Source organism: Bombyx mori, chromosome 9, assembly GCF_030269925.1.
Source record: "Bombyx mori chromosome 9, ASM3026992v2".
Lineage (NCBI taxonomy): Eukaryota > Metazoa > Arthropoda > Insecta > Lepidoptera > Bombycidae > Bombyx > Bombyx mori.
The window spans coordinates 1,267,843-1,279,739 of record NC_085115.1 but is presented as its reverse complement, the minus strand read 5'-3'; the positions used below and the strand labels follow the sequence as shown (position 1 = coordinate 1,279,739).

General features: G+C 38.2%; 1 protein-coding gene across 1 annotated transcript; it reads left to right on the top strand.

The window, feature by feature from the left end:
* The first annotated feature begins 1,163 nt into the window (after positions 1-1,163).
* LOC101737284 (WAP four-disulfide core domain protein 2) lies at positions 1,164-4,806 on the top strand. The gene is made up of 3 exons (XM_004922850.5): positions 1,164-1,711; positions 3,080-3,259; positions 4,538-4,806. The coding sequence occupies exons 1-3, from the start codon at positions 1,657-1,659 to the stop codon at positions 4,705-4,707; spliced, it is 405 nt and encodes a 134-aa protein (XP_004922907.1). The 5' UTR covers positions 1,164-1,656; the 3' UTR covers positions 4,708-4,806.
* Positions 4,807-11,897: the final 7,091 nt, after the last annotated feature.

The window sequence follows — 11,897 nt, the reverse complement described above, 5'->3', positions numbered from 1 at the left end:
AGAGAATAACATTAAGAATTAAGGTATCTTCAAACAGCAGACATTTCTCATGATTCCACCTAAATAACGTCCTTTTTTTTATTACTTAGATGGGTGGACGAGCTCAAAGCCCACCTGGTGTTAAGTGGTTACTGGAGCCCATAGACATCCACAACATTTCGAACGGATTCGAACACCTGAGATTCGAACAACATTCGTTCTGTAGTGTTTTTAGGTATCGATGGTGTGTAGGGCACGCACGAATAGCAGAGGTTAGCTTTCCAGATCAGTGACCAAATTACTAATTATTGGAACGGAGAGTTTCCAGCAAACGTAAACAAGATCGGAATAATATATAAATACCCCGATAACTTCATATACTCTCGGTTCAGTTTGGTCGGAGACTAACATATTATCTCTCTGACATTTGATCTATACGCCGATAAATTGTATCATGGATATCGGATCGGCAAGATGTTGAAATCACCGTAATCGTTAAGAAATAATAAGAATAATAATTTAATAACTAAAATATATTATTAAAAGGAGTCCCTTTAGGCAAGGTTCCGAAGAGCTGGCAGCTACCTTGGACAAAGAATTAGCTATTCAAAGGGGGAACGCTGCCAGTATCTTCGGAACCTTGCCTAAAGGGACTCCTTTCAATAATATACTTTAGTTATTAAATTATTATTCTTATTATTTATTAATATTATTTTAATATTATTAATTTAGTATTTAATTAATTTATTTTCTTATTATTAGCGTAGCACGAGTAATATTTATGTAATGTAATAAAAAAAAAATCGTTAAGTACATGACGTAAATTTTACTTGAATATAAGAAGTCGAAATTAAAGCAGTCGTGAAATGAATTTGATTCGACATTTCAAGTTCCCCTAACGTTCGCTCACCTGTGTAGATTTATTCATTAAAGACGTAAATCAATTTCGAATAGTTTTTTATTTTTTTTATTGCATAGATGGGTGGACGAGCTCACAGCCTACCTGGTGCTCAGTGGTTACCAGAGTCCATATAAATCTACAATGTAAATGTCGCCACCCGCCTTGAGCTATGAGTATTAAGGTCTCAGTATAGTTACAACGGCTGCTACGCCCTTCAAACCGAAACACATTACTGCTTCACGGCAGAAATAGGCAGGGTGGTGGTACTTACCCATGCGGACTCACAACAGGTCCTACCACCAGTAATTACGCAAATTATAATTTTGCAGGTTTGATTTTTATTACACGATGTTATTCCTTCACCGTGGAAGTCAATCTTGAAAATTTTTAAGTACGTATTTCATTATTTCACGATGAGCATTATTCTTAAAAGTCTTATAAATTCGTTTGAAAGGCAAAACTAACATGAAAATAACATGACTAACTTAATTCGAGGATGTTAACGTGTCGTATTCATGAACCTAATATAATGTATTACCGGGAACTGATAATAATAAATGTTGTTCGCATTCACTGTATTGACATAAAAAAAACATTTACTGTTTATTAGCGATCAATCCGATTCGCTCACGCAAACCCGTCACATGTACATCGCAATTAGTAAATTAGAAAATCGTCTGTGGATAATAGAGATAATTTGTTTATAGGATATTAAGTTAAAATAGTGTGTGTGTGTGGACTACGAATTTGTCGTTATAATCTCAGCTGTGTTGCGAATGACCCGTGAGTTCAAGAGTCCAGAAATGGTGCGTTGTTTACTTCTAATTATCGGTGAGTACAGATTTAATGATCTCCAATTTCGTTATGAGGGTTCTAAGTTTCTTACGAAAGACGTTTTATGTTCGCTGTTGGAAATCGAACGAACGAATTTCTCGTAAAAATTTCGACAAAACATTTCATTAAGTAAGCGTTATACTATAGTAAACATAAAAATTTGACTCGCAACGTAGTGTGTTCTGTGCAATATACTATTTTCTTCTATTTCTCAGATAAATTTGTTATATTTTTATGTTGCGTTTAAGTGTGTATATGATTACATATGTATGTGAATATACACGCAAATGTGTATGTCAAAATTTTATATATAAATTTTTTTATTGCTTAGATGGGTGGACGAGCTCACAGCCCACCTGGTTTTAGGTGGTTACTAATGTCCATAGACATTTACAACGTAAATGCGCCACCCACCTTGAGGTATAAGTGCTAAGGTCTCAAGTATATTCACAACGGCTGCCCCAATCTTTTAAACCGAAACGCATTACTGCTTCACGGCAGAAATAAGCAGGGTGGTGGGTGGTACCTACTCGTGCGGACTCACAAGAGGTCCTATCACCAGTAATACAGTACTTGATTTTGTGATAATTCACTACTAGCTGCTTCATAATTGTATCTTGAACGTGATAGTTTGAGGAATAGAACGCCGCAGCTCGTTTAGTCTGAATATTGAATTAATAATTAACGTAATTGGATATTCGGAATTTGTGTTTAGAAAACGGTTTCCTATTGTTTATAAAATTATACCTAAATGTTTGTTCTATTGAACTATTGTACGGAAAGATGCGTTTTGAATTTTTATCAATCGGCAATAGTACGAATACGAATCCTCTGCCATGTCATTAATGTCAATGTCAAGATAATCAACATGTTAACCGTCAGCACTGATGAACAAACTTGACTGTAGTTTTTGGTACACAGAGAATATTATTTAATATTCTATTTAATATGCTACTGGTGGTAGGATCTCTTGAGAGTCCACGCGGGTAGGTACCACCACCCTACTTATTTCTGCCGTGAAGCAGTAATGCGTTTCGGTTTGAAGGGTGGGGCAGCCGCTGTAACTTAGCCGTTAAAACTCGAAAACGGCTGGACCGATTTGGGTAATTTTGGTCTTAAATTATTTGTGGAAGTCCAGAGAAGGCTTAAAAGGTAGATAAATATGAAAATGCTCGGAATTAAATAAAATAACAATTTTGTTTTTCCTTTGATGTCCCCCCCATCGGACGGATTCCTTTTGTTTGTTTTAAGTTTATTTTATACAAAAGCTTAGGTCTTTTATTTCTCGATTGAGGTACCACAAAGTCTGCCAGATCAGCTAGTTTTTAAATAAAAACGTGATATTATATGTTTTTTTTATTCCAGTGTCCTGCCTCACATCGTACTCGCTGTGCGGTTCGTGTCCTCCGACGTTGTCCGTGGACATTTGCGAGCCAATGTGTGGTCCCGGTCAGGAGTGTAACGGGACTCAGCTCTGCTGTCCCACGCACTGCGGTGGAGCCATGTGTGTTGATGCGATGACTCAGAGGCACTTTGTTCATTTAGGTAATATTCTTATTTGTTATTCCGTTATAAGTGTTCGAGTCCACGGCGCGTCGGGGTTTAAGTTTATATACATCACAGCGTGAATGTGGCTATCCTCCTTAAGACACGTGGTCTATGTTTGAATGTATACCATACCATACTACCTAGAGCCGCTGCGGTCATCCGCAGTGCATTTCCAGAGATCTTTTTTGTCACGTATCATCCGGATTTGGAATGAGTTCCCCTCCACGGTGTTTCCCGAGCGCTATGACATGTTCTTCTTCAAACGAGGCTTGTGGAGAATACTTACTGGTGGTAGGACCTCTTGTGAGTCCGCGCGGGTGGGTACCACCACCCTGCCTATTTCTGCCGTGAAGCAGTAATGCGTTTCGGTTTGAAGGGTGGGGCAGCCGTTGTAACTATACATGAGACCTTAGAACTTGTATCTCAAGGTGGGTGGCGCATTTACGTTGTGGGTGTCTATGGGCCCGAGTAACCACTTAACACCAGGGGGGCTGTGAGCTGGCCACACATCTAAGCAAAAAAAAAAAAAATTAACGGTAGGCAGTGCTTTGGCTCTGCCCCTGGCATTGCTGAAGTCCATGGGCGACGGTAGCCACTCACCATCAGGTGGGCCCTATTTTCGTCTGCCTGCAACCTACCAAGGGCAATAAAAAAAAAGAATGGTATACACAAATGTGCTCACGAAACATGAATTTCATAAAATTACGAGTATTTATTTTAGACTTCGCTTCTACTTACGTTCGTATCCACAACCTTTTGACTGCCATTACTGTACTAATTATGTCGATTTCTATTATTAAGGTGCCGGAATATACTACAGAAGACGAATCTGAAGATACTGAGAATGAACCTATTTCTAAGAGAGCTAAAAAAACTAAGACATGCATTAAAAACAAAAAATAGCAACGTTAGTCAATCCATACTGTTAGTAACAAAAATCCACACAATTATTTCAGTGTCACCGGTGATCTACATGGCAGTCAAAGGGTTAAGATCTATTTCGAAAGCTTACTGAAGTATTTACAATTGAGTGTTTAGAGCGTGAACTGTATTGTGGTGCTAGCTTCAATAAAAACTAGATTCAGAGCGAAATATTTTTATTTTTTAATGCACAACACGTGCACGTACGATCAGTTTTTTTTTGTAACTGCAACTAACGGTGTTGCCATACTTATTAGTTTGTTCCCACATTTAAAAACAATCATATACATTTTTATATTTAGGATTGCCCTAAACATTGAGTAAATCATTGAGAATCAATTCTGTATATTACAGTAAAGAAAGGTAATTGCCCCGAGTTTCCGCGCGGCCCGTGGATCTGCTCCCACACTTGCACCGGCGACTCGGACTGCCCTCGTGCCCTCAAGTGCTGTCACAACCGCTGCGGGGTCCTCACCTGTCAGAAGCCGGAAATAGATCCCGAACCATTTGTTGAACTTCCATAGATATAATTTTGAAAATACATAGGTATATATATATCTACAAAAAGAGTGTTGCCAGAATTAGGTTTTATGGAGAGCCGTAATTATAACTATACCACAAGACTATCTATATATTTCATTTGCATTAATAGTAATCGCCTGGATCCTTTACAAAACCCTTCCAGGACCGACATATGATTTAGTTAATCTTAATATCAGAGGCAGGAACAAGGAGACTGGAGTGCAAGGAGAAGGAGTTTGTACCTATCTTACGTCAATGGTGTGTCAAAAACATCCTTTCTTTGTTAAAGCGGTTCTGTTCTTTCTTTCGTTGTGCCTAAGGCTCAAGTTGCTATAAATTTTTTTTTTTTTTTATTGCTTGTTGCTTAGATGTGTGGACGAGCTCACAGCCCACCTGGTGTTAAGTGGTTACTGGAGCCCATAGACATCTACAACGTAAATGCGCCACCCACCATGAGATATAAGTTCTAAGGGCTCAGTATAGTTACAACGGCTGCCCCGCCCTTCAAACCGAAACGCATTACTGCTTCACGGCAGAAATAGGCAGGGCGGTGGTACCCACCCGCGCGGACTCACAAGAGGTCCTACCACCAGTAAATAGATTATTGTTTTTTTCACTCTCCTAAACGCATAGATAATACGCAAGATTTATTTTAGTTTGGAAAAAATGGATATCCGACCATTTGGTGATACGCGAGAAGTTTTAATAAACAGGTATATTTCATTAGATTCTCCCAATCTAACAACATAAATAATCTAGTTAAATTTCATTAAATTAACTTAAAAACATACCTCAAAGACAAAAGAAAGTTTCTAGAACGTCAACTGAAAAGGCATTCTCATTAGCGCCCAGGAGGACACTTAAAAGAATTTAATTAACTGTACTAAGGTGCCGTGAGGTAATTTGGCGTCGAAGTAAAAACTGACCTCGAAATTTTTTGTTATACATATATCACGCGGCGTCGTCTCCCTTGGTCCGTAGGCAGTTGGGAAAAACTGACGAATGTTGAATTCGTTGATTTTGATCGTACTCTATGGTTAGTTGAGGGGAGACGACTTCTCATTCAATTTTTTTGGAGCGAAGTTCCTTATGGGACGATGCGGAGGGGTGCCTTAACCGGGAAAAAAACGTCCGTAACGTAAGATTTTTATTAGTAATGCACACAGTGTACGACTTAACTTTGTAATAACGTAAAAAAAATAACATATATTTTTATTATTCATTGACCACGATCTCCGAGCGTTCGTTTGTGCAATACACTTAACTCTTATGCACACAACCGTGAATGGAGTGTACCACAATAAGTTCGCACGTTACCGAATGACCGTGGGTTGTTGCGAAACCTCCAGCTTTTTTTTTTATACCTCGAATAGAACTTAAAATTAATATTTTTATAATAAGAAACTTCGTTCCTATCCGGTGTCCCACGACACCACACATCTTTTTTATTTATTTGCGCTTCGACTTCTCATTTATATAAACAAACGAGTTTGTTCTGTACTCGGTTAATTAGTTGAGAAAACCGATGGAGATGTAATAGTTCATTGTAAATTCCAATGATAGACTGTATTAATTAGGATGAGTAACCCATAGACACAGCACAGTTTCTCGCTAGATTTTCTCAGTGGGTCGTGTTTCCGATCCGGTGGTAGATTCTGCGAAGCACTGCTCTTGCTAGGGCCACTGTTAGCAACACTCCGATTTATGCCTCGTGAACTCACCCATACGTCAAGGCGAAGCCGAAATAGCCTATCAAGGCTATCAGCAGAGTTAGTAAAAAAAAGAAGGAGCTATTTACATATTGAGACTGTCGTTGTTATTTATTTCAACAAATAAAAATAGAAGCATAAACATTAGGTTAACCGCAAATAGATGAAATCTAGTTTAAAAATAAAGGAACGCGAAACTCGGAATCGTAGACGCTCCTCGCGTTCAATATAAATGGTATTAATTAAGCCGTTGAGTGCGAGAAACGTATGTGGGTCGTACAGCCGAGCTGATCAAAATAATGGCTGCCGGTGATTGGACCGGGATCGACTGACTTTAGTAGAGGAAAATCGAGACGCAGACCTTAATTCAATATGTGAGTTACGCCGACGTAGAGACCTAATGAAGCAGGGATTATTACTGGCGATGTCTCAGTTCGAGGTAATGAGGTCTTTTTATCGGAAGATTAGGGGTTTATGAATGCCTCTTTCGGTCTTTCAACGCTTCGTTGGACTAGCGGTTAGTGCGACGGGCTGTGCCATACAAGTTCCATTCCTAGTAGTAGAAGGCAGTCAGTTTGTGTTAAAAAAAGTTTGTATTTGATTCTTATGTTAAGGTGTTTATGTTATCCATAGCACAGGAGAAAATGTTAGCATGGGACCGTTAAACGTAGAACGTTTTTGAAGGAAAACTTTCTTTAGCATCGTGATCATTTAATTTTGGATTTGAGCAGATGGAGGATTGGAGCAGATCATCAGCTCAGTAGATCAGCATGCATCCGTGGGATTAGATCGTCATTAGACCTCATAGAAACTGTCACAACAATGACCAATATTGCTTTGAGGCATGAGGCTGAAAAATCGTGTGAAGTTAAATATTGTATTTCCAAAATTCATATTTTTTTAATTGTGACATAAATTTTAACTGTATTTGAACTGTATTCGCGTGTTATAAAATAATGCGTTATGTTAAATATTCTGGTTAAAGCTGACATTTCGGGTAAAGTAACAAAATTGGGAACTTCCCAATTGGAAGCCCCTGTGACGAATATGGGCCATGTTACAGGTAACGCACTGGCGAGCAACTTTCTGTTGTTTGGTACAAGACAAAAACTTGGAGCGAGTGTTGTTTTTATTTATTAACCTGCCCTTAATCACGACTATACTAAATTAGAATGCTTTGCCTAGTTGAAGTCGTCGTGGTCTAAAGTATAAGACGTCCGGTGAATCCCGCCGTCAGGTACCAATTTTTCCAATCAAATACGTACTTAACAAATGTTCACGATTGACTTCCACGGTGAAGTAATAAAATAGGTAATAAAAACCAAACCCGCAAAATTATAGGTTGCGTAATTACTGATGGACGTCTTGTGAGTTCACACGGGTAGTTAGCAACACCCTGCCTATTTATACCATGAAGCAGTAATGCGTTTCGGTTTGAAGGGCAGGGCAGCCGTTGTACTATTAAAAGTGAGACCTTATAACTCATGTCTCAAGGTAGGTGGCAGCATTTACGTTGTAGATGCCTATGGGATCCGGTAACCACTTAACATCAGGTGGGCCGTGAGCTCGTCCACCCATCTAAGCAATCAAAAAAAATCCTTTACCACATACATTGCTTGCAATATTCACCAGTGAAAAATTATCCTACTCCTCTGTAATTATCAAAAAATGTACGAAAACCGTAAATCTGTTTGTACTAATAGCACACTATCGTTTCTACATTGATGGTATTACAATAATTTTCGCTGGAGTGCCAACAGAAATAGATAAAAACGCGGTAATGCACATACCACATACACACCGGCCAATTTCTTGACCATACAAAAATGGGATTTGATTCAATAGAGGCTGATTGTTGCGCGGCTTACTATTTTTTTGCCTTGTAGACAGACGAGCACACGGCCCACCTGATGGTGAGTGGTTACCGTCGCTCATGGACTTCAGCAACGCCAGGGGCAGAGCCAAGCCGCTGCCTACCAAATCTGTTTCTAATTGTAAATCTAAATTATCCTGGTCACCCACGTAAAAACCAGTAAGATCGGTCGAGCAGCTTTAGATGATTTCAGGGATAATCGCACGTACGTAATTTCAATACCAATTTTAACATAATTTAAAAAAATCATTTTTCATATGCTTCACTAAGAGATAACGTGATTATATTATATTGAAATGTTTAACTGAAATGCTTTAATAACGTTAAATTGCAGTTGACTTCTTATAACTTGAGCCACGCCGGGGTTGAGGGTAGGCGTTCACGTTATTTCGGTTCTCGAGCCTTCCATGAGCGCCAGTCTAATTGTACTCGTACAAGGCTTTCCAGTACACTGAACGTACAAACCTATCGTTGATTGGTGGTTAGCGCTGCCTGTTCTCACAAATCTATATTCATAATAATATTTTATTATTATGGTATGGTAAAAATAAAAAAATAAATAAAATACGGATGGAATGGTTTCAATTTTCAAAAGAACATTTTAATTTTGTTTGATAGATATTTTGTATGGACAATGTGGTGTCCACATTCACTTTTCACTGAACTTCATACTTGACGAAAACATGTAAATGTATTATTGTATAGCAGCTGTTCACGCGGATGCATCGCTCACTCAAGTAGGAGAGAGACATATGTCGAACGCTGCTGAACGCGGAGGCCGATTGTGCCTCTTTGTCGCTCGTTGCGCGCTCTCGCTTGCACTTCAAGCCTTAAGTGGAACGCCTCAATGAGTCATGTTTTTTCGTGCGTGCAGCCGGCTCCATCGAATTATAAGACGTTATCACGTCAAAAAAAACATATACTTGAGTGGAGACCTCGTACCGGACGTCATAACTTTTTTATTTTATTTTATTGTTTAGGTGGGTGGATGAGCTCACAGCCCACCTGGTGTTAAGTGGTTACTGAAGCCCATAGACATCTACAACGTAAATGTGCCACCCACCTTGAGATATAAGTTCTAAGGTCTTAGTGTTGAAATTAGAAAGTTGAACCCTACTTTATAGTCTATTGGTGTGATGAGTATATCTCTAGTTTATACATTAAGATAGTCTATGTTATATCTGTGATTCCGTTTCCGGGTAATTGTTAGAACGCTCTCAATTAGAACTACGTGTTATAAAACTGCTTTACTTTCATTTAATTCAACAGGTTATGGGCCCAGGCCACCTATTTTTATTAAAAGTAAAGTAGTAATAGTGAAAAGTGTAAAATTTCAAATATCAGTACAAAACACTAGTTCAGTATAACCTCAAAACTCTGCACGTGTTTTCTTAATCAGCAAAAATGTCGTCAAATAATACGATGGCACTGATTGAAAAGCTGACTGGAAGGGAAAACTATCCTACGTGGAGATTTGCAGTGCAAACATATCTCGAACACGAAGAATTATGGAGTTGTGTCACCGCGAAAGACAATGAAACAATTGATCCCAAACTTGATACAAAAGCTAAGTCAAAAATTATCTTATTAGTACATCCAATCAATTATGTACATATACAAGAAGCCAAAACAGCCAAGGAAGTTTGGAATAATTTAGCCAAAGCTTTCGATGACACGGGTTTGACACGCCGAGTGGGTCTGTTGAGAGATCTTATCAATACCACGCTTGAAAATTGTCTGAACATAGAAGATTATGTTAACAAGATTATGACCGCTGCCCATAAGTTAAGGAACATTGGTTTTAAAGTCGATGATGAATGGCTCGGGACTTTATTACTTGCTGGATTACCAGATATATATCAACCAATGATCATGGCACTAGAAAGTTCAGGTCTGACAATAACGGCTGATTCAGTGAAGACTAAGCTTCTACAAGATGTGAGAAACTCAGAGTCCAGTGCATTGTATGTCAGAAGCAAGGGGAATCAATTTGTCAAACAAACTCAAGATAAAACTAAAACTGGTAAAGGTCCAAGGTGCTATGTGTGTAATAAATATGGGCACATAAGTAAAAATTGCCGAAATAAAAAAAAGGAACAGAAGTCTAATGAGAACACAGATTCTGGTTATGTCGCTGTGTTATCTGCAACAATGAACAACGACAATAATTGGTACATTGATTCTGGAGCGTCAATGCATATGACAATGAATCGTGACTGGCTATATGATGAAATTACACCTCCAATTTCCACAATAAAAGTAGCTAATGACAAAAAGTTAGTTGTAAAAGCTTGTGGAAAGGTAAATCTTAATGTTGTCAATATGCAAGGCCAGTTAGAAACTATCAAGGTGCAGAATGTTCTCTATGTTCCTGAGTTGGCTACTAATCTTCTCTCTGTAAGTCAAATAATAAATAGTGGCTGTCAAGTACAATTTGACAAACAAGGATGTAAAATCTTAAATAAAACAAACAAGCAAGTTGCAGCTGCTAAAATGATAAATAATATGTACAGGCTAGTTACACACAGTGTTCCAGCATACACATCAGCTTCAACAGAGAATGATTCTTATTTATGGCATCAGAGAATGGCACATTTAAATTTTGAAGATTTAAATAAACTATCAGAAAGTGCAGGAGTCACATTAGAAAATACAGACAAAGTGATATGTATCTCATGTTTGGAAGGGAAGCAGACAAGATTTCCATTCCCTTCAGAAGGTTCCAGAGCACAAGCAAAGCTAGAACTTATTCACTCTGATGTCTGTGGTCCAATGGAGACACTGTCTATGGGAGGAGCACGCTACTTTCTTACATTCATCGATGATTTTACGAGGAAAGTATTTGTATATGTTTTAAAAAGAAGATCTGAAGTATTCCAAAAATTTCAAGAATTTAAAGTATTAGTTGAAAATCAACTTGATTTGACAATAAAAACTCTCCGCACAGATAATGGGGCTGAGTACTTGAGCAATGAATTTCAAGGTTTTCTTAAGAAATCTGGAATTATACATCAAACCTCCACTCCGTACTCGCCACAACAAAATGGTTTAGCGGAAAGAATGAACCGCACATTATTAGAAAGAGCCAGATGTATGCTTTTAAATGCAAAACTTCAGAAGCATTATTGGGCAGAAGCTGTGTCAACTGCAGCTTACATCACCAATAGATGTCCAACAAGAGCTTTAGCCTTTTTAACACCGGAAGAAATGTGGAGTGGTAAAAAGCCAGATATCACACATATGAAAATTTTTGGCTGTGAAGTGATGGTACATGTTCCTAAAGAAAAAGCTAAGAAGTGGGACTCAAAGACAAATAAATTGATATTCATTGGATATGGTGAACAAACCAAAGGATACAGGCTTTTAGATCCCAAAACAAGAAAAATCATTATAAGCAGAGATGTGATTTTTCTAGAAAGCTCAGTAAAAAGAAATTATGCTGTGGTACCTTTATCAGCATCAGTCCCAAATACCTGTGAAGATACTTCTGTGACTGAAAGTGGCACAACTTTACAAAATGTATCTGAAAGCATTGAAGGTATTAAGGATGAATCCAGTGATGATTTTTACTCAGATGAAGGATCTTTGTATGAACCAGAGATAAATATAG

Coding starts and splice junctions, on each gene's coding strand:
- LOC101737284 (XM_004922850.5), top strand. CDS start 1,657: ATGACCCGTGAGTTCAAGAGTCCAGAAATGGTGCGTTGTTTACTTCTA. Junction 1,712..3,079: donor TTGTTTACTTCTAATTATCG/GTGAGTACAGAT, acceptor TTTTTATTCCAG/TGTCCTGCCTCACATCGTAC. Junction 3,260..4,537: donor GAGGCACTTTGTTCATTTAG/GTAATATTCTTA, acceptor TGTATATTACAG/TAAAGAAAGGTAATTGCCCC.